This window comes from Callithrix jacchus, chromosome 1, assembly GCF_049354715.1.
Source record: "Callithrix jacchus isolate 240 chromosome 1, calJac240_pri, whole genome shotgun sequence".
Lineage (NCBI taxonomy): Eukaryota > Metazoa > Chordata > Mammalia > Primates > Cebidae > Callithrix > Callithrix jacchus.
In genome coordinates this window covers 152,351,935-152,376,017 of record NC_133502.1, presented here as the reverse complement: position 1 = coordinate 152,376,017, position 24,083 = coordinate 152,351,935, and the positions used below count along the sequence as shown (strand labels likewise).

The following is a 24,083-nucleotide window of genomic DNA, read 5'->3' as shown; positions in this document are numbered from 1 at the left end:
AGTATTAATCAGCATGCTGAACCTTCCAATTTCTATCCAGTGTCAAAAAGACATTATTTCCAACAGCAAATAACAAATTTTCATTCCAAAAACTAACAGACAAATTGAATGCCTACTAATGTAGAAATACAAAAAGACGTTTTTGAGCTTTCAAATGATTGAAGCACGAAATTCTCAATTCCTGAGTTCTCAAAAATTCAAGAGTTGTTTTATAGTTAGATTTTTTTTACTGTATTTACAAATACTTCTTATACTAACGCTCGTTAACAGGGTAAGAAATGTTTCCTACTTGCTTGTGTTCTTTATTTAAATTAGCTTTTTACAAAAAATCACTACCTCCTCATGATCTGATTATCATGTTTTTAAAGGCAAACCTTCATAATTTAGCTTTTTCATTTCAGCTTCAAGTTTTTCTTTAACTCTTTTTACAGCTTCTAAAGCTTCTTGATCCTTTCTGTAGCCACTATCCATCTTCTTAACTTCAGCTTGTTTATTCTTTAATTCCTGCTGAGCATGCTTCAACTTCATCTGAGCCTGTGACAGAAAAATGGAACAGGCTATAGGATGTATGAGGCAGACACTGCTAGTAATTAAATAGCCGAAGATTCAGATTGGTTTTACTAAGAGAGCTTGGCCTTAAAAATTTAATTGTTTTCTCTCCTGGATTAGTATCTCAAAAGATTAGTCACTTCCCAGCATTTTCTCCTAAAAAACTACTCAAAGTATAAACTAATATATGATTAACATGTAGTTAAAAAATGTGAAATTTAAGTCCATATTTTTAATATTTATAAGAAATGACATTAAAATGCAAAGATTCTATCAAATAACTGTCAGTAGCTGGTTAAATTAATAGAAAGCTAGAAATCACAATTATACTTCCTTTCGCTTCCACTTAGCTGTTCATATTTGTATTTGTATATATTTGTGAGTGTTGTTTAATAACAGTAAAAAAAGTGAATTGGGTAATAAGAAGAATATAGAGAAATGGAAGCTAAATTGACAGAGAAACTGAAATGCTGACAGTCTGATAATTAAATAGTACAACTCTTGTTATTTAAATGCTAGAACTATTTAAATGTGTCAGACCTTCAAGAACTTATACAACTGAGCAATGCTGCTTAAAACTATGAATTAGTATTCTAAACCCTAGATGGGGTGTCGTCCAAAACTGTATGACACATTTTTCCCAGTTCCCTTATAACATAATAGACAGAGTACTTTAAAGATTTTCTACTGTTGGAGTTCTTATAAATTTATGACTACCATCTCTATCATGTCTGAATGAAAAAGTTGCAAATATATAAAGAGAAAAACCAGAGGATTAATGCATAATCACACACATTTCTGTGCCTATATTTTAAAATCTGTGTCTTCCATTAAAAACAAAACAATCATGTGCCTGTGTACATGTATTTTTTTCTGCTAGCAAAATTCTCGTGTTCATAGGACTTTAAGTTGCACTACTAAGTAAAATCTGAGAAACATAATAAACTGACAAGAGTTTTAAGATTATGAAATCAGAGTAGTAAGATCAAAGACTAGAATGTGGATAAATGTGAGGTAGAGATACTTCCTAGAAAAATGTAAAGTTTCAGAAGCAAGGTTTTAAGAACTAGGTATGATAGACAAAGCAATGGGAAGGACAATCCTATTTTCCTGTTAATGCTTAAGACTTCAACATTATATCAATAAAAAATAAAAGCAGCCAAAAAGACAAGAATAAATGATTAATCTCTAAAATTCCACACAGTGCTGCAAACAGAATAAAGCACTTATATATTGAATTAAGGTAATTTATGCTGTACAGCATCTTAACAAATTAACATCACCAATATTTAGCAATCAACATGTTTGAATTTTGCTGTATTAGGCATCAGAGTTGCAGATTAAACTAAACAAGTTCCCTGACATTGATTATTTTCAACATTATGTAACAACTGCCAAAGCATAATGTGAAAAGAAACTTCTTGGGAAAAAAAGCAATCACATAGTGCTTAATGTCTATATTTACCTGTTTGGCTTCTGTCTGAGCTTTACTTATATCATTTTTACAGGTCATCATTTGACCAGCAAGAGTTGCTTCTGCTCCATCTTCATTACTGGACAGGCCAGCGGAAACAGCATTGAAGTGCTGCTGTGCAGCAGCCAAAGCTTCAGCATCTTTATTACTTGCCTCTTGAAGGGCATGCAGTCCATCTGTTATCTTTTTAACCTCTTTTTCCTTTGCTGCTAAAGTTTTAGAGTCCTTTAGGAAGAGTTTCAAATTGAAAAACAATATATTTCAAGAAAAACATCCACTTTCTTACATGCATATACCCTTATGTAATCAAATTCCATAGCAATTTGGAATAAGCATAAAATAATTTAACCATCATAACTTTATAAATACTGAATTATCATTTTGAAATTCACTCTCAGTTTTTAGAATAAATGAAACTCTTATACTACCTGAAATATTTTCATTCCATGTTACACATTAAATCCATGAGACACTGGGCTAAAAAATAATTGCAGATTTAAACAAATCACTTGAAAGAACTAGCAATGAATTTCTAAAGCTGTAAAACTGAAATAACAGACACCCTACACTAAGCTCAAAAGTAGAGATTTGGGAAGATCCAAGATGGCCCTTTAGGAGCAGCTCAGGATTGCAGCTCCCAGTGAAAGTGCAGAGGGTGAGTGGACGCCACATTTCCAGATGGATCTTTATTGCCCACAGACCAGGAGTTTCCCAGGCATAGGAGCCCCACGGGTCGCCAGCACAGATGTTTCATTTGGCGCGGCTGTTTTGCTGGCACCCCAGCGCGGTGGCTCTCCATACAAAATACACTGGTCTGGCTGCCCTTTTAAGCTGGCAATTGGAGCTCCAAGAAGGCAGATTCGCCCATTCATCGGATTAAACAGGGGTCTGAAACAGGGAGCCAGGCCAGGAGATTCCTGGGCAGTGCCGTTGTTTCAGCTGGCGCAGTGGGTTGCCGCACGGGAAATCACACAGATCCTGGCGCCCTTTCAGCAGGCTACTGGAACACCTGGGAGAGAGTCAACCGTTCAACTTAAAAAAAAAAAAAAGGCTCTGAGGCAGGGAGCCAGGTGATCAGGCTCAGCAGGTCCCACCCCCACAAAAACAAAAACAAAAAAAACAACTATTGGAAACACTTGGGATTGAGAGTTTCATGGCAAGCACAGCTGAACCCAGGATGGTCCAGCTCTGTGGGGGAGGGGTGTCCGCCATTACCGAGGCACTCCACCCCTACGGAGGTAGTCTGCCATAGCTGAGGCAGTCTGCCGTTGCCGAGGCAACCCGCCATAAAAGAGAGAGTCTGCCATTGCAGAGGCAGGCCACCATTGCCAAGGCAGTTCTAACCATACCCATATAAACAGGACTGCAGGGAAGTTCACATGGGAGCAGAGCGGAGCCAACAGCAGCTCAGCAAAGCCTCTGCAGGCAAACAGTGACTAGGCTGCCTCCTTGCTGGGCAGGGCAGCCCTGAAAAAAAAAGGAAGCAGCACAACGGATACTCATAAATAAAGCCCTGACTTCCCGGGACAGAGCACCTGGGGGAAAAAAAGGGGGTTTATGAGTTCTGCTGCAGCAGACTTAAACGTACCTGCCTAGCACGTCTGAATGAACAACGGAGCTCACAGCTCAGCACGAGAGTTCCTATAAAGGAAACTGTTGCCTCAAGCAGCTCCCTGACCTCCGTATATCCAAAGAGTCACCTCACAAAGGACTGATCAGACTGACATTTGGCAGGCATCATTTTGGGACAAAAATAGCAGAAGAAACTGGCACCAACCCTTACTGTTCTGCAGCTGCTGCACGGGATCCCCAGGCAAGCAGGGCCTGGAGTGGACCTCAGCAGTCCTATAGCAGAGGGGCCAGACTGTTAGAAATAAAACTAAGACACAGAAATAATTTCATCATCAACAATCTGGACGTTCACTCAGAGACCGAATATGAAAATCAGCAACTACACAGATGAGAGGTGGATAAATCCACAAAGATGGGAAGAAACCAGTGCAAAAAGGAGAAAAACACCCGAAACCAGAACACCTCTCCTTCTACATGGAATCACAACTCCTCACCAGTAAGAGAACAAAGCTGGATGGAGAATGAGTGTGAAGAAATGACAGAATCAGACTTCAGAAGATGGGTAATGAGAAACTTCTGTGAGCTAAAAGAACATGTTCTAACTCAATGCAAAGAAACTAAGAACCTTAAAAACTGATTTGACGAAATGATAACAAGAATGGACAACTTAGAGAGGAATATGAGTGAATTGATGGAGCTGAAAAACACAAGGTGAGAACTTTGCAAATACGCACAGGTTTCAACAGCCGAATTGACCAAGCAGAAGAAAGGATATCAGAGGTCAAAGATCAACTCAATGAAATAAAACGAGAAGGCAAGATTAGAGAAAAAAACGCAAAAAGGAATGAACAAAGTCTCCAAGAAATGTGGGGCTATGTGAAGAGACCTAATCTACGTTTGATAGGTGTACCAGAATGTGACAAACAGAATGAATCCAAACTGGAAAATAGTCTTCAGGATATTATCCAGGAAAACTTCCCCAACCTAGCCAGGCAGGCCAATATCCAAGTGCAGGAAATACAGAGAATACCACAAAGATATTCCTCAAGAAGAGCAACCCCAAGGCACATAATCGTCAGATTCAACAAGGTTAAAATATAGGAGAAAATGCTAAAGGCAGCCAGAGAGAAAGGTCGGGTCACCCACAAAGGGAAGCCCATCAGACTCACAGCAGATCTCTCGGCAGAAACCCTACAAGCCAGAAGAGAGTGGGGGCCAATATTCAACATCCTTAAAGAAAAGAACTTTCAACCCAGAATTTCATATCCAGCCAAACTGAGCTTCATAAGTGTAGGAAAAATAAAATCCTTTGCGAACAAGCAAGTACTCAGATTTCGTCACCACCAGGCCTGCTTTACAGCAGCTCCTGAAAGAGGCACTACACATAGAAAGGAACAACCAGTACCAGCCATTCCAAAAACATACCAAATGGTAAGGAACATCAACAAAATGAAGAATCTGCATCAATTAACGGGCAAAACAGCCAGCTAACATCAAAATGGCAGTATCAAATTCACACATAACAATATTAACCCTAAATGTAAATGGACTAAATGCACCAATCAAAAGACACAGACTGGCAAATTGGATAAAAAGCCAAAACCCATCAATGTGCTATATCCAGGAAACCCATCTCACATGCAAGGATACACAAAGGCTCAAAATAAAGGGATGGAGGAAGATTTACCAAGCAAATGGAGAGCAAAAAAAAGCAGGAGTTACAATTCTTGTCTCTGATAAAATAGACTTTAAAGCAAAAAGATCAAAAGAGACAAAGAAGGACATTACATAATGGTAAAAGGATTGATACAACAAGAAGAGCTAATAATCCTAAATATATACAGACCCTATACAGGAGCACCCAGATAAATAAGGCAAGTTCTTAATGACTTACAAAGAGACTTAGACTCCCACACAATAATAGTGGGAGACTTTAACACTCCACTGTCAATATTAGACAGATCAACCACACAGAAAATTAACAAAGATATCCAGGACTTGAACTCAGAAACCTGGAACAAGCAAACCTGATAGACATTTACAGAACTCTCCACTGCAAATCCACAGAATATACATTCTTCTCAGCAGCACATCACACCTACTCTGAAATTGACCACATAATTGGAAGTAAAGCACTCCTCAGCAAATGCAAAACAACTGAAATCATAACAAACAGTCTCTCAGACCACAGTGCAATCAAGTTGGAACTCAGAATTCAGAAACTAACTCAGAACCGCAGAGCTTCATGGAAACTGAACAACTGGCTCCTGAATGTTGACTGGATAAACAATTAAATGAAGGCAGAAACAAGGAAGTTCTTCGAAACGAACGAGAATGAAGACCCAACATACCAGAATCTCTGGGACACATTTAAAGCTGTCTCTAGAGGAAAATATAGCAGGAAGTGCCCATATGAGAAGAAAGGAGAGGTCCAAAATTGACACCCTATCGTCAAAATTGAAAGAGCTAGAGGAGCAAGATCAAAAAAACTCAAAACCTAGCAGAAGACATAAAATATCTAAGATCAGAGCAGAACTGAAGGAGATAGAGAGACAAAAAACCCTTCAAAAAAATCAATAAATCCAAGAGCTCGTTTTTCAAAAAGATCAACAAAATACACAGACCACTAGCCAGATTAATAAAAGAGAGAATAACCAAATAGATGCAATAATAAATGATAAAGGGGAAAACACCACAGAAATTCAAACCATCATCAGAGAATATTATGAACAACTCTATGCACAGAAACTAGTAAACCTGGAAGAAATGGATAAATTCCTTGACACTTGCGTCCTCCCAAGCCTAAACGAGGAAGAAGTCGAAACCATGAATGGACCAATAACAAGATCTGAAGTCGAGGCAGCAATTAAGAACCTACCACACAAAAAAAGCCCAGGTCCAGATGGGTTCACAGCTGAATTCTATCAGACACACAAAGAGGAACTATTACCATTCCTTCTGAACCTATTCCAAATAATCCAAAAAGAGGGAATCCTTCCCAAATCATTTTATGAGACCAACATCATCCTGATACCAAAACCCAGCAGAGACTCAACAAGAAAACTTCAGGCCAGTATCCATGATAAACAGACGCAAAAATCTTCAATAAAATACTGGCAAGCTGACTGTAACAGCACATCAAAAAGCTTATCCACCATGATCAAGTAGGATTCATCCTGGGGATGCAAGGCTGGTTCAACATACGCAAGTCTATAAACGTAATTCACCACATAAACAGAACCAAAAACAAAAACTACATGATTATCTCAATTGACGCAGAGAAGGCCTTTGACAAAATTCAACAGCCCTTTATGCTAAAAACCCTCAATAAACTCGGTATTGATGGAACGTATCTCAAAATAATAAAAGCTATTTACAACAAACCAACAGCCAATATACTGAATGGGCAAAAACTGGAAGCATTCCCTTTGAAATCTGGCACTAGACAAGCATGCCCTCTCTCACCACTCCTATTCAGTATAGTACTGGAAGTTTTAGCCAGAACAATCAGGCAAGAAAAAGAAATAAAGTGTATTCAAATAGGAAAGGAGGAAGCCAAATTGTCTCTATTTGCAGACGACATGATAGTATACCTAGAAGACCCCATTGTCTCAGTCCAAAGTCTTCTGAAACTGATAAGCAACTTCAGCAAAGTCTCAGGATATAAAATCAATGTGCAAAAATTACAAACATTCCTATACACCAATAACAGGACTTAAAGAGCACCAAATCAAGAACGAACTGCCATTCACAATTGCTACAAAGAGAATAAAATACCTAGGAATACAACTAACAAGGAACGTAAAGGACCCCTTCAAGGAGAACTACAAACGACTGCTCAACGAAATAAGAGAGGACACAAACAGATGGAGAAACATTCCATGTTCATGGTTAGGAAGAATCAGTATCGTGAAAATGGCCATACTGCCCAAAGTAATTTACAGATTCAACGCTATCCCCATCAAACTATTAATGGCCTTCCTCATAGAACTGGAAAAAACTACCTTAAACTTCATATGGAACCAAAAGAGAGCCCGCATAGCCAAGTCAATTCTAAGTAAAAAGAACACAGCGGGAGGCATCACACTACCGGACTTCAAACTGTACTACAAGGCTACAGTAATCAAAACAGCATGGTACTGGTACCAAAACAGAGATATAGACCAATGGAACAGAACAGAGGCATCGGAGGCAACACAACATATCTACAACCATACAATCTTGGATAAACCTGACAAAAACAAGCAATGGGGAAAGGATTCCCTGTTTAACAAATGGTGTTAGGAAAACTGGCTAGCCATGTGCAGAAAGCAGAAACTGGACCCCCCTTCCTGACACCTTACACCAAAATTAACTCCAGATGGATTAAAGACTTAAACATAAGACCTAACACCATAAAAACCCTAGAAGAAAATCTAGGCAAAACCATTCAGGATATAGGAGTAGGCAAGGACTTCATGACCAAAACACCAAAAGCATTGGCAACAAAAGCCAAAATAGACAAATGGGACCTATCAAACTCCAGAGCTTCTGCACGGCAAAAGAAACAGTCACTAGAGTGAATTGGCAACCAACAGAATGGGAAAAATTTTTGCAGTTTACCCATCTGACAAAGGACTGATATCCAGAATTTACCAAGAACTAAAACAGATGTACATAAAGAAAACAAAAAATCCCATTCAAAAATGGGCAAAGAATATGAACAGACACTTTACAAAAGACATACATGAGGCCAACAAACATATGAAAAAATGCTCATCATCCCTGGTCATTAGAGAAATGCAAATCAAAATGACATTGAGATACCATCTCATGCCAGTTAGAATAGCGATCATTAAAACATCTGCAGACAACAGATGCTGGAGACGATGTGGAGAAATAGGAACACTTTTACACTTTCGGTGGGAGTATGAATTAGTTCAACCATTGCGGAAGACAGTGGCGATTCCTCAAGGACCTAGAAATAGAAATTCCATTTGACCCAGCAATCCCATTATTGGGTATATATCCAAAGGACTGTAAATCGTTCTACTATAAGGACACATGCACACGAATGTTCATTGCAGCACTGTTTACAATAGCAAAGACCTGGAATTAACCGAAATGCCCATTGATGATAGACTGGACAGGAAAAATGTGGCACATATACACCATGGAATATTATGCAGCAATCAAAAAAGATGAGTTCGTGTCCTTTGTAGGGACATGGATGAACCTGGAGAACACCATTCTCAGCAAACTGACACAAGAACAGAAAATGAAATACCACATATTCTCACTCATAGGCGGGTGTTGAACAATGAGAACACATGGACACAGGGAGGGGAGCACTACACACTGGGGTCTGTTGGGGGGAATAGGGGAGGGATAGCGTGGGGTGGGGAGTTGGGGAGAGATAGCAGGGGAGAAATGCCAGATATAAGTGAAGGGGAGGAAGGCAGCAAATGACACTGCCACGTGTGTACCTATGCAACTATCTTGCATGTTCTTCACATGTACCCCAAAACCTAAAATGCAATTAAAAAATAATAAATAAATCCAAAAAAAAGAAGTAGAGATTTTAGGATTAAGAGCATGTATATGAAAATATTTTATAAATTGTCAAGAGCCATAAAATTTGAGCATTAGTTTTTTTTTGAGGCGGAGTTTCGCTCTTGTTACCCAGGCTGGAATGCAATGGCACCATCTCGGCTCACTGCAACCTCTGCCTCCTGGGTTGAAGCAATTCTCCTGCCTCAGCCTCCTGAGTAGCTGGGATTACAGGCACGCGCCACCATCCCCAGCTAATTTTTTGTATTTTCAGTAGAGATGGGGTTTCACCATGTTGACCAGGATGGTCTCGATCTCTTGACCTCGTGATCCACCCGCCTCGGCCTCCCAAAGTGCTGGGATTACAGGCTTGAGCCACCGCGCCCGGCTGAGCATTAGGTTTACAAAAAGTATTACTATCATGTAACATCTTTTAAGGAATATTAACCAGATATCTGACACTGCAAGATACCAGCACTGAAAAAAGAAAATTTAGCAATCTTATTTAAAATTAAAGTGACAAGAAATCCTGGCCCACTTGATTAGTTCATGATTCATCAAATTTTTTTTTTTTTTTGAGGCGGAGTTTCGCTTGTTACCCAGGCTGGAATGTAATGGCACGATCTCGTCTCACTGCAACCTCTGCCTCCTGGGTTCAGGCAATTCTCCTGCCTCAGCCTCCCTAGTAGCTGTGATTACAGGCACGCGCCACCATGCTCAGCTAATTTTTTGTATTTTCAGTAGAGACGGGGTTTCACCATGTTGACCAGGATGGTCTCGATCTCTTGACCTCGTGATCCACCCGCCTCGGCCTCCCAAAGTGCTGGGATTACAGGCTTGAGCCATCGTGCCTGGCCCAATTCATCAAATATTTATTAGGCCCTTATATATAGCAGGCCCTGTTCTAAGACATTAAAGGCACAGACTTAGTCGCTGTACTAAAGGACCCGATATTCAAGAAAGACACAGTAAACAAATAAATAAAGCAAAGTAGGGAAATAGAGTGATAGAAACTATTACCTTAAGAAGAATAATAAGAGAAGGTCTTGGAGATGCCATTTGTTTTTTTTTTTAACTTTTATTAATTTTAAATTGCATTTTAGGTTTTGGGGTACATGTGCACAACGTGCAAGATAGTTGCATAGGTGCCCACATGCCAGTGTGTTTTGCTGGCTTCCTCCCCTTCACCCACATTTGGCATTTCTCCCCAGGCTATGGAGGGAGATGCCATTTGAGCAGAAGACTGAATGAAGTGAGAGAAGTGACTGTGCAAATACATGTGGGGCAGTATACTTGATAAGCCCTGAGGAATGTATTTGAGGAACTGGGCTAGGAGCAGTGAGTAAATGGTTAAGGAGCCAAGAGTCGTATCATGAAGCACCTTGCAGTCCATGGTAAAGACTTAGATTTAATTATATAGTTGATCCTTAAACAACATGGGAGTTGGAATACTCCCTTAAACAACATGGGAGATCTACCATGCAGTCGAAAATCACATATACTTTTGATTCTCCCAAAAACTTAAGAATAGCCCACTGTTAACCAAAACCTTACCAATAACACTATTAACCCATATTTTGTATGCTACAATAAATACTGTATTCTTATAAGAAAGTAAGCTAGAGAAAATGTTAAGAAAAGCATAAGGAAGATACAGTACTGTAGCGTATTTATTGACATAGTCAGTTTATATCATCTGTTTACAAGATAAATCATCTGTCTGAAAAGGCAGGCAACCGTAGCTGCAGACCTCAATCTACGGTACGTTATCAAGCAACTCAACTTCTTCTTGTAGCATCCTGACTTCTCTCTGCTTTTTGGGAGCATTTTCAGTATCAATAGTGGCACTTCATATGGATCTCATGTTATTCAGGTTTATGGCATTTTTCATCCATGATTAAAAATACATGAGAACCACAAGAGATCACTTTCCACTGAGCTCTGCAACTTACCGGAAACATGAACCACTAAGAAGTAAATGATTAATGTCATACTGAGTTTACTTGAGCTCACACAACAGCAACAGGAGGGAGCTACAAAATTATTACCATAGTGCGGTATGTTCTATAGTTAGTTTTATGCAGTTATCATTTAATAATGTATCTTGGCCGGGTGTGGTGGTTCACACCTTAATCCCAGCACTTTGGGAGGCTGAGGTGGGCAGATCACAAGGTCAGGAGATCAAACCATCCTGGCTAACATGGTGAAGCCCCATCTCTACTAAAAGTACAAAAAAATTAGCCAGGCGTGGTGGCATGTACCTGTAATCTCAGTTACTTGGGAGGCTTAGGTGGGAGAATCACTTGAACCCAGGAGGTGGAAGTTGCAGTGAGCCAAGATTGCGACACTGCACTCTAGCCTAGGCAACAGAATGAGACTGTCTCAAAAAAAAAAAAAAAAAACCCGGCATCTTTACATTTCTCTCAACTGCGAATAGTGCCAAGTATGGGGTTTGTAAGTTTTGATAAATTTTAACTTTTAGTAACAGATTTTTGCATATTTTATGGTAGCAAATGATAAAATAAGACTAATGCCTACATATATTTTGTGCATTTATGACACACTTTTTATTTTTTTGATATTTCCAGGCAATGTGATATCTGTCTGCAAGTTTTCTTCAAATTGCTGCAGACCTCCAAATAATTTTCCAAAATATTTGAGAAAAATCTGCCAATAAGTCGATCCATGCAGTTCAAACCCATATTGTCCAAGTGTCATACAGTGTACATGTACTTCTGAAACCATCAAAGGATTTTTAAGCACAGGAGTGATGTGATTCAACTTATATTTTAGCTCCTGTAAAAAACAGACTATAGAGTGGCAAGAAGAAAACAGTAGGGCAATGAACAGGAACAGTATTGCAGCTACCCTCATGGTAAGTGATGGCTTGAACGAGGCAGCAGTAATGGAGGTAACAAAAAGTGGCAGTAGGCTGATTATACTTTTAAAGTCAACAGAATTTGTTGATGGAGTAGATCTAGATATTTAGAGAAAGACAAGAATCCAGAAGGACTCTAGGACTCTGGCCTAAATTAGGTCAGAATTTACCTACCTTACCACTAGGTAAACAGTGGTAACATTTACTGACATGAGGAAAATTCTGGAAAATTCATGATGAAAATTCAGGTGGGTTTGGGTAGGTAAGGAAAATTCCTAAATCTATTCCGGATATGTTAAGTTTTACACTTTTTAAAAGTCAGCCAGGTAAAAATGTTAACTGAGTAGCTGGACAAAGAAATCTAGATTTTGTTGGACAATTACTTGGGTGTCCTTAGACTACCTTTGTTCTCCCTTTCTCATTTGTAGTTCTCAAAAACAACTGTAGAATGTGCTAGAAAATGCAACACTCTGATAGAGGGAATGGCCTGTATAATCCATATTCTATTTCAGTTCCCTCCTAGAAACATGCATGTCCTTTCATGCTTTAGCTCAGGAACTCATGTTAACTGGTCAATCATGTCTGGGTTTACAGCCAGGGGTATAAACACAGGGCAATCTGCTTTCTGGGATCCCTCAGCTGTATGGGGAACATACAGATGAAACTCCATCCAACCCTTGTGGGTTGGCCTACCATGAAACCTAAGCTTCTACTGTCTATTACTGCCGATCTGTAAGAAGTAAATCTGTCACATATTACTTGTACTGCATGAGTGAGTTCTATTAATACCAACAAGTTGGTAACTACTGCATAGTGAACTTGTTTCACATCATCAGTGCACTTAGTAGGATCTGTTCTGACAGAATCATGGCTTATTGATTAAGCTGGAATGGCTTCACGCTTTCCCTTCCCTGCCCCAATACCCAGCCCAGGGCAGAGATGTCACTCTGAAGGGTTGAGGGTTCTGGATATGCAGCTGGATGCTTTATGGAGGAGGCGGCATAATAAATGGAATATAGATAACCCCCTCAATGAAATGAGCTAGCTGCATGGATTGAGGCAGAGAAAAAAAAGAGAAATGGGGAAGCTCAGCACATGATCCCTGGTTACTAGACACATGTAATTGCTCATTCCCAGGGCCAGAGAGTTCAGGAAGTGGGTAGTCAGATGGATCTTGAGAGAATAGACAGTCCCTGAAGCATTTGAGAGAACCAACACATACAATGCAGGCCTTCATAGAAAAAGAGGCTCATTAGCTAGAGGAGAGGTATACAGAAAGGTCAGGGAAAGCTTTTCCAGCCTGGTTGAAGGGTTTCTTTGATAAAGGGACTCTGTGTATCCAAACGTCTAAGTGGCATAGTTTAGAGCAGGACCAAGGTCTCTAGGTCCCCACCAGAGATGGCCCTATATTCCCATCAAGATGAGAAAAAGAAATGAAATTAGGCTTTTCTGGAGTTCTTAGATATTGGAGCCCACAGGACATACTTCATTTTCTAGGGAAAAGTTAAGCTGATGACCATGGGAGGGTTTCAGGCGAATGTAATGACTCACTATGCTTTTCTGCTTGTGAGTAGGATAATGTGTGTCACTTTGGGTGCTGGTGACCACAGCTTCCACCAGTGAGTATGGATACTGGTAGTGTGGTTGCTTGTAATGCAGATCACCACCACCACCTGAGGAGGTATGCCCCTCGCAGCTAAGCATTTGAGCTATACCAGTGGCGCATATCCACATCAGCCTGCCACCTGTTACTCAAGACTTCATGTTACTGAATAAAAGCAGTACTACGTACCAAGTGGAGAATAAGATATTACTTTCTTAATTAAAACCCACTATAGATAAGAATGTCACAATGGCCTAGTCTGGCTGGTCAGAAAGGCCTGTGGGGCATGAAGAATAAAACTGGAAGGTCACAGGCTGAATGCCAAGGTCACATGGACACTAAGCCAAGTAAGTAGCCCAGATATAGTCAAACAAAAATTGTTGATGCTGGTGGCACTCACTAATAAAAATGAAGCCCCACAGCTGGTAGGTCTCCTGCATACTAAACACAGCATGTTACCCAAGTGGGTGTCTTTTTTTGGCCCCCTTTAATCCAGGTGCCCAACGAAGCCACCAACTTTGAACAGGGCACTTTGCAGTAACAGGCCTTGGAAGATCATTTAAAGTGGTGGTCGTGGTGCTGCTTTTGAAACATTTATACTCTGTTAGCCTGATGCAATGATACGTGCCCACGATCTTTATGCATGTTGACCGAAGTCTATGGCAACAGAAAATTGTCACTGGGGAAACCCGGCCTCTCAGAAGTTGAACTTTAAAGTTGCTTCAGGCAGCCACCTGATATAACCCTTTGGAATAACTTTCTGCTTGCTATTGTGCACTGGAGGAGACTGTGTGTCTTAAGGCCGGAGCACTACATGCGACTCTGTGACTTAAACTGCCCATTCTTACTTGGGTGCTTATAAACCCTATCAATGAATTGGGGCAGACTCAAAAGAGCTCGATTATCAAACGAAACTGGTACATTTGAAATCAAGCCAAGTTGGAACCACAAGGGATCAGTAGGCTTCAGGAAAAAATGGCTAGCTTATTAGAAAGGTCCAAACAACCAACAGGGGATGCTTTGGCTTCTCCTCTGGCCCCTGGGTCCTAAGATTCTGAGATTTGCCTACCAATGGCACGGCACAGTTTACTCAAAGTTCCATCAAAACCGGGGAATCCTCTTGACTGTAACCAGCATCAGGTCAATTAATGGTCATCTTTTGACTGAGACTGAACATACATGGACATTATGCTCCATGGGCCAAACTATATGCCGTTGGAGATGTCCATTCGGGCCATCCCATCACCATATCTTGCTACACTTTACCAACTCAGAGGCTACTGCAAAAAGCCTAGCCATCTGGTCAGGAGAAGGGCAAATGAGTAACTGGAATGTTAAAAAAAAAATCCCCTTTGTGAAGACTCAGTATCATGAAAATGGCCATACTGTCCAAAGTAATTAATAGATTCAATGCTATCTCCATCAAGCTACCACTCACTTTCTTCATATAATTGGGAAAAACCACCTTAAACTTCTTATGAAGCCAAAAAAGAGCCCACATAGCCAAGACAATCCTAAGCAAAAAAAAAAAAAAAACAAAAAACAAAGCTGGAGGCATCATGCTGCCTGACTTCAAACTATACTACAAGGCTACAGTAGTCAAAGCAGCATGTTATTGTTATTGTTATATCTAAGCAAAACAGAGATATAGACCAATGGAACAGAACAGAGGCCTTAGAAGTAATGCCACACATCTACAACCATCTGATCTTTGACAAACCTGACAAAAACAAGCAATGGGGAAGGGATTCCCTATTTAATAAATGGTGTCAGGATAACTAGCTAACCTTGTGCAGAGCAGAAACTGGACCCCTTCCTTACACTTTAGACAAAAATCAACTCCAGATGGATTAAAGATTTAAACATAAGACCTAACACCATAAAAATCCTATTAGAAAACCTAGGCAATACCATTCAGGACATAGGCACGGTCAAAGACTTCATGACTAAAACACCAAAAGCAATGGCAAAAAAAGCCAAAATAGACCAATGGGATCTAATTAAACTAAGAGCTTCCGCACAGCCAAAAAAAAAAAAAAAAAAACTATCATTAGAATGAACTGGCAACCAACAGAATGGGAAAAAACTTTTGTAATCTACCCATCTGACAAAAAAGGCTAATATCCAGAATCTACAAAGAACCTACACAAATTTACAAGAAAAAAAAAAACCATCAAAAAGTAGGTGAAGGATATGAACAGACACTTCTCAAAAGAAGACATTTATGCAGCCAACAAACATGAAAAAAAGCTAATCATCACTGGTCATTAGAGAAATGCAAATCAAACCACATTGAGATACCATTTCACGCCAGTTAAAATGGCAATCATTAAAAAATCAGGAGACAACAGATGCTGGAGAGGATGTGGAGAAATAGGAATATAGAAACAATACAGAAAAGGATGAAAAAGGAGCAAGCAGCATCAGTGTGTGAAGCTTAAGGACATGACAAGACTAAGGAAAAATGAACCCAAACCAAGGCAGGTCCATATGTTTAGAGCTTACAAACCTCACTTAAAAAAAAGTAACTGATGAACTGGTTTCAACTGTTGGATGCCACAACACCAACTGCTACATCATTCATATTGCTTCAAAATTTTTCTGAATTTTCCTCCAGTTTCTTAATTCAACAACTGTATTTCTCTGCAAAAATATCTAAGAGGGCAAATAAATTATTTTGACAAAGTTAATTATTTTCCTAGTGAAAACGCAAACGTGTATCTTCACTGGAAGAACAGAATCACCCTCAAAAGAAGTACCATAAGCTCCAAAAACACACCTATTCATCTACATACATGTGAGACTATATACTCAACTCTTCTGTTACTATGGATGACCTATTCCTAGTTCTTGCAAATGGGACCTCCTCTAATTATACACTAGTTCCTATCCTATTTTCGGCTACTAAGGGGCCCTATTTTGAAAACTCTTCCATCTCTCTCTCCTGAATCATAAATGACGCCTATTCTACTGGATCTTTTCTGCCAATAAAGAATGTATTTATCCCATGTAAAATCAAGTCAAAAAAACTTTTCTGTATCACCCTCCAGTTAGCTCCCTATTTATCCTTCTTTCAGAAAACTTCTCAAAAAGTTATCTATATTCACTTTTAATTTTTTCTGCCCTCATTCTGTGAGAGTATAAACACAATCTAATCAGGGACTCGTGGCCTCTTCTCCTTGAAACATCTTTTTTACCTGGACTCCAGGACAACTTACTTGCCTAATTTTCCTCACACTACTCAATCTCATAATAGTAAAAATATCCCAGGGCTCCAAACTTCCTATATAAACTTACAGTCCTGATAATTTTATCTAGTCTTATGGATTTAAATAACACCTGTACATTGATGATCCCTCCAAATCTGTATGTTTGCTGAGATTCAATATTCATATATTTAAGTACCTAATCAACATCACTTCTCAAGATGTCTAACAGACTCCTCAAGCCTATTACATTTATACAATATTTCTTAAGCTTATGAAACCTGTTCTTCCTGTTCTCCACCTTACTTCAATGGCTACCCAATTTAAAATCCCAAATTGCACCCTTTTCCTCCTACACTCCAAATCCCCTGCCCTGCTTTACTTTTTCTCCACATTAGTTATCACTATATAACATGTTAGATATTTTATTTATTTTATTATCATTTCCCCCAATGGAATGGAGACCCTCAAGGCAAGGACTTTTGACCACTGTTGTAACCCTAGGCCAGACAACTATACTTAGCTCCAAGTAGACACTCACTAAATATTCATGGAATAGATAAACGTACACTAGAGGCATATTAAGCTCACTTACCTCAACCATATTTTTTTCCAGCTCTTTGCGTTTGCTTTCTTCACATGCCAGATTTTTCTTCTTGAGATCAAATGCACTTTGAGATTTAGTATTAACTCGCTGAGCCTCTGCAAGAGCATCTTCTAAAGATCGAAGTATACCTCCTATTTCCTGTAATAAAATACAGCCAATTCAATCACTTATGTAAAATTAGTTTATGTTGTCATTTTCTTGTATGAGTTCTGTATCAAATAAACACTTTTTTATAAGTTATTTCACTATCTTACGGCAAGATTAACAAATCAATATGGAAGACAATGCCCAATGAATTCTAAAGTTACTATAATTTAATACTTTTTTCAGAGCATATTATCCATTCTAATACATATGTTCAGACCTTATCTTTTCTTTTTTCCAATTCTTCTATTTCATGATTAAGTGCTTTTATTTTTTTATCATTTTCACACAATTCTTCCTGAAGCTTTATAACTTTATCTTGCATTTCTTTTAACTCCTCAGCTGAGCGTGCCTTGGTATCTTCAGCCAGCAAAAACTGATAAGCAATATATAAACGACTCAAATGTTCTATTTCTCTCATTACTTTTTGGTACTCCAAGTAGGAAGATCTTTCCTGAAAAGGAAGTCACGAGAAAAGAATAACGCAAAATCATATTAAAAAAAACAACAAAATCAATTATGCAACATGTATCAAATTTCTCATTACATAACAGATTTCGTCCTGTATTAAACAATTACAGCATTTTAAAATGGAGGAAACTTTACGTAATATTAGAAGTCAGAATTTTTAGATAGCATTATACCATCTGTAGTGAATCTTACTTGGCTATTTCTTTTAACACGTAATTGAGCAGTTGAGCTTAACAAAGGAATATGGACAAAAGGTTTGTAAGCTACTGTTAATTAGTCGATTAAAGACAACTTACACACCCACCAATGATACACTATTAAATAAATTCTGTAGTATTACCAAGATGCCTGCTCATTCTTTTAAGCACTAACTACTACAAGCATTTGCTCACATTATTACTAAACTTGATTCCCATAAGGACCTACTGGACCAGACAAAGTCACAACTAAAATCCTTAATTTATACATAAAAAACAAATTTAGAATGATTAAATGATCTGTTCACGTTGTTAGATTTAGGAAGAAATTATGCCAAATCAAGTCTAGGACCTAAGTTTAAATTCCTGATGTAGTGTTTCTACGAAATCATGCATACAAAAAGAGTACCTTCAAGATTACACTTTTTCCAGTAAAATCCACATTACTATATGGATTCACAAGACAGCTTTGAGTAGTACCAAATTTCAATAAACATTTAATAAATTCCTAAATGGATATCTTCAAAAACAACATTGTTTGGATGGGCACAGTGGCTCACTCCTATAATCCCAGCACTTTGAGAGGCTGAGGCGGGTGGATCACTTGAGCCCAGGAGCTCAAGACCAGCCTAAGCAACAAGGAGAAACCTGTCTCTACAAAAAAATATAAAATTAGCAGGCAGTGATGGCATGCATCTGTAGTCCCAGCTACTTGGGAGGCTAAGGTGGGAGGATCCCTTGAGCCTGGGAGGTGAAGGCTGCAGTGAGATGTGATCATGCCACACAGAGTGAGACTTATCTCAAGAAAAAAAAAATGTAGTTTATAAATGCATTCTTTCACAAAATAGTGCCATAGTTTTTGATGTTAGGAGCTGCAAAGATAACAGAGAAAAATCAATTCTCTGTTTTTATACCTTCCGCTTACAAAATACCTTGACAGCAATAAATATGCTGACAGTCCTTCCTACCCTGGAAATTTCCACTCTATCAATGAGGGTTTCTAAGGGTGCCATTATCTTTAACAAATGTTGTTCCAGTCAATGCTAATCAATACTTCTATGATTAAAATTAAAATCATAGAATTTAATTAAAATTTGGCATACCATTTTCTGAAACCATAAAAATTACTCTCCAATATCTTATGACATAGTAGATAAGTATGTATCTTCTGTAAGCAGAAGGCTGAGCCTATAGAGTGCCAATCTAATTCTTTAACTTATTGCAGAAAAAAAAATCCCCGAAATAGTATCACTATGTGTATGATTTTGGATACATCACTGACTTTTGAAAGACATTCTAACTGATTATCCTCACATATACAGAATATACCTCTTTTAATTTTTGAATGGTTGGAGTGATCTCTTCTTCAAGTATCTGGAAAATAAAGGAAAATCAGTATTTTCAGCATATAAAGTACCATTAATATTTATTTGGAAGAGAAGTAGCATGGACGACTATGGAAAACCGACCCAAGAAAAAAAAAATTCTTCCCTCTTTACAGCAAAAACTCTTAACCCAAATTTACATTCTTCTCCAAAAATGTTATATGTGAATTAAATTACCGTCTTAATTTCTTTCAGCTTTGCCTCCTTTTTTTCTATGGTTTTCTGTGCAGCTATTTTTTTGTATTCATACATCCTGGTTCCAGCTGCTTCTTCAATCATGGATAAAATCTGGAATGACAATTTTATTAATGTTTAGTATCCAAGACAAAGTGTCCCACTGGAATTTACATTAAGTATATCATCTTTGCCCTGACCTCACTAAACATCTTAGCAAAATTTGGCCCAAAGGAACCATAAAAATACAGTAATCTCACACAAATCTTATCCTGTAGGCTTTTTCTGTAGGAATGAATTCTGACAAACACCAGTTGAGCAAGACTCCTTTATACAATCAAAATCAATTTTAATATTTGGGAATAGTGCCAAATATTACACAAACATACAACTGTCTTTACTAATCATTCCTAAATAAACAATGTTTCCAAAAATTTTAATAGAAAAAATATTTTAAATGGACTCTCTGGAAGATTAAAATAATATCTATACCTACTATTCTTAACGTCCATAAATAGTACTCTTACCTCTGGAGGTTTCATATTCAATACTTTTGTAATTCGGCCCTGAAAATAAAATGGCAAACTTACTAAGATAACAAATTACAGAAAATGTTTATCTGTTCTGGCATTCATGTTTATCTAGACTGAAACAACTGTATCTCAATATACTAATCTTTGGCGGGGGGGGGGGGGGGGGGGGGTCTTTCTTTTACAGTTCTAGAATTGTGGAACTTTGCTACTTACTTTCTCATTCACCAGTGATACAAATAAGGCATGTTATGAAATGATACAAATTAAATAATCCATTAAACGATACAAAGTTAACAAGGACCATGTTTCTGAACAGTTAACATTAATAGGTAGAAATATTCAATTTTAAAATACATAAATATAAGAAGAAATTTTAGCATAATTGATAAACTTTTAAAATTTGTTTGAATGATAACCCTCCAGGATACTTTCACAAAACAGATAACATACTTATAGGTCTCAAACAGAATAAAATTTTTCCTATCAATGCCAGAAAACCATTAAATTCATTATCAAAAACAAGTAAAAAACCTACACATTCAGGTCTCAGGTCTCAGAGAATCATATTACTAGAATGTAGATTCACTTAAAGTGAATTTTCAGCTTTGAAGCTCTGATGTAGTGGAAATATTTTTATTTTGGTCCCACTGACTTTACCGTAATTCTCTCAAAGGATAGCTGGATGAGTCAAATGAAATAATGTAAACATAAGACAAAATCAGCCTTTACCCCTCATTTGTGTAAATCTCTAAATAAGAAAATTATGCAAACTTTTATACTTGTAATATTAAGAGGCATTAATCCAAAAATTTAAAAGAATATATTAGGACAATTTGTATACAGTTAACACGTATTGTTATTTGAGTGACAAAATAAAAAGTCAAGGAAATCTAATTCTAAACATTCTAGAGAATTCAAAGGCCCATAATATAGAATATATCAGTGCAAGTAACTAAACCACATTTCTTAACAGATGGCCGGACACAGCACAATAGTAAATAGAAAGTATAAAATCCAAAAATAAGGTCCTTCTATTGTAATTACTTTAAAGTAAAAAATGTCAAAACTATTATGAAAGAGATATAAAGACCTCAAACAGAATACCTGCATGATGAGAAAGTGAGGGTTGTTAACATTAAGGCCAACAGAACAGAAGAGATCCTGTACTCTGGTGTTGTTGGCATTTACTCCATTGATTAAATATTTATTTCTACCACCAATAACCACCTAAAAAAGAAGCAATATTTTAAATATTAGTTTACATGCACACCTTGGGCTGTGATACATTACTAAGTATATTAGCTTACATTTATTTGTTCTGTCCGACTAGCAGTAAACAAAACAATTCTGCGTAGTCCAACAAGTATGACATGGCCAAATCACTGAGTCAGGACAACCAGTGTCTAATGCAAGTACTTCTGCTAATGAGTTATGTAATTACACACAAGCCTTTTACTCTGCACCGGACTCGGTCTTTCAGGTTACTTCTAGCTTTATGTTTCCAAGTATATGTAAAACATACTTTCCTTTCCTAGTTACCTTCTTTTGTTATTTTTCTACAGAGGATAACTTTCTCTACTTTATAATGGGAATAGAAGTCAAAGTAGCTTGACATTAACTCGTAACAAGATTCAAAAAGCTATTAATAAAGAGATGATTTGTGTCTACTTAAAAGAAAGGGTAATCATGGGGCTTCAGTATGGTTTCATTAAGTCGTGCCAGACACCATACTCTGCTGTCACACTTAAAATTGTCATTTATTGGGTATGACCATCTCATTTACCAGATCGAGGTCCTTAAAGACAAGCTCTGTTTTTCATTCTTCTAACTGTGCATTCCAGTACATTCAAGAACACCCAATGTACATCAAGCAATTAATTAATATTGAATAAATGTTAGTTCATTTCTTTTCCTTACAGGATTACTATATTGGTAGTCCATATATTAACGTATTTGAAGAGACTTCTCTGACAAGAACTTTAAGACAAAACTTTGGTGAAAATACAGGTTTATGGCCTGAATGAGGACAGGAACAATTAGGTGAATTAGTACGAGACTTAGTGACAATTCCTAGAGGGTAAATATTTGATGGATGCCTACTGGCATAGATCATTCCCAACCTAGTCAACCCCCCCCTTTTTTTTAACCAGAGGTGTTCATTAAAATAGAGGAGAAAATCTGTAAGTAACATAATGCAAAGATGGACAGTATATGGGAGCTGACAACATTTAAAACCTTGACAAGCTGAAAACACTGCCTGACTATATTAATAAGACACCTAAAAAAAATTTAGTGGTTTCAAGTAAATCTAATATGAATCCACAATGTATTATCAACACTCCAATGCTCTATGGGAAAAATAAAAGTAGAATATCTAAAATGAAATAATAACTCTAACTAGACCAATTCCGATACACTCAATCTAAGGTGCCATTAAAAGAAATAGAAAGACAGATAAATGGAGGGCAGGGAAGTAAACTGGAGCATATTTGGTATAATTAGGCAAGTGAAGGAACTAGAAAAAGACCTGGCGAGATTTCACTTAGAACTGAAATTCGTATACTTGCAGATCACTTAAACACTGAAACAGGGAATAAGTTAGATTTGCTCTTGGTGCTCTCAAGAGGACAAGGATCAATGTATAAAACTTTAAGACAGCAGACTATGACAAAATTTATAGGAATAACTTTCTAATAAGACCTATCCAAAAACAGAATGGGTTATCTCAGAAGATTTCAAGATCTCAGGTACGCAGGTGTTCAAGAACAGCCAGAGAAGATTCAAGTATGGTTTAAGATTTCAGCATAGCTGAGTGCTTATATTGAATGAATAACTTTTCAGCTCTCTTTCAATCCTCTTAGTGATAGAATGTCCATGATCAAAATTTTAATATAAGGAAAATATTCTTAAGGAATCCAGTCAGAATTTAATGCACCGATTTTGCACATGAACTTCCTCTAGCACTTTATGCAAAGGCACAGGCCAAAAACCACATCAGACATAAAACTTCTTAAGATACCCAAATGTTTAATTGCCACTCACCTGCCTTGTTACTGTGATTTCATCATGAACCTCAAATCCTAAAGGACTTTGCTTTTTGTCAGAATTATCAAAAGTAATTGACACTGAGGCCTTGGTAATACCAGCCTGCCCATTTTTGTAAACTAAATCTTGTAAATTAGAAGCCCGAACCTAAAATAAAGGATAAAAAGTATATCAATTACAAAATTTCTTACATACAGAGCAGCACTAAAAATGGATTCCTTGCTGTTGGAAAACCCACCAATATTGTGTCCATTAAGTAGACAAGGATAGGCAGCTGCATCCTCTGACAGGTAAAACAAGGAAAAGAGGCAACAAACTGCAGTGGACATTTTTCTCTACAGAACCCTTTCAATTCTGAATTGTTTCCTATTCGTTTTTTGACAAAAAGTTACTTTGTAAGATATAAAGACAGTGCCCATGATTTTCACTAGTCATCCAATCCATGAATAGGATTTGGAAAGGCATCATTCATTACACAGGGGTGAAAATACTCTGGAATGAGACCACTTTGAAATAAGAATGCCTGAGTTTTGAGACACTTACTTCTAAACATCTTAAAAGGATAAACCTTAGGCAACCTCTCTTAGTGTCTATTTTCTTATCTAAAGGAGTAATATTAATTTCCATAAAAGGTTGCAGTGAGGTGTAATTTACAAAATGTATAAAAACACAAATGAAGAGAATATTGGTAAATCTCCGAAGTTCAGTAAGAATTC

At 37.7% G+C, this 24,083-nt stretch overlaps 1 protein-coding gene across 3 annotated transcripts in view; it reads right to left on the bottom strand.

Annotated features, from left to right (window-relative positions):
* SMC2 (structural maintenance of chromosomes 2) overlaps positions 1 to 24,083 on the bottom strand; it is a 52,080-nt gene that overhangs the window by 26,716 nt on the left and 1,281 nt on the right. For all 3 annotated transcript variants that reach the window (XM_009000516.5, XM_002743157.7, XM_009000518.5), the window contains exons 3-11: positions 23,365 to 23,514; positions 21,427 to 21,549; positions 20,317 to 20,355; positions 19,793 to 19,903; positions 19,560 to 19,604; positions 17,783 to 18,016; positions 17,407 to 17,556; positions 2,015 to 2,248; positions 375 to 534 (exon numbers count right to left, since the gene is read on the bottom strand). In XM_009000516.5, the coding sequence (XP_008998764.1) occupies positions 375 to 534; positions 2,015 to 2,248; positions 17,407 to 17,556; positions 17,783 to 18,016; positions 19,560 to 19,604; positions 19,793 to 19,903; positions 20,317 to 20,355; positions 21,427 to 21,549; positions 23,365 to 23,514 (1,246 nt within the window). The remainder of the gene's footprint in view (positions 1 to 374; positions 535 to 2,014; positions 2,249 to 17,406; positions 17,557 to 17,782; positions 18,017 to 19,559; positions 19,605 to 19,792; positions 19,904 to 20,316; positions 20,356 to 21,426; positions 21,550 to 23,364; positions 23,515 to 24,083) is intronic.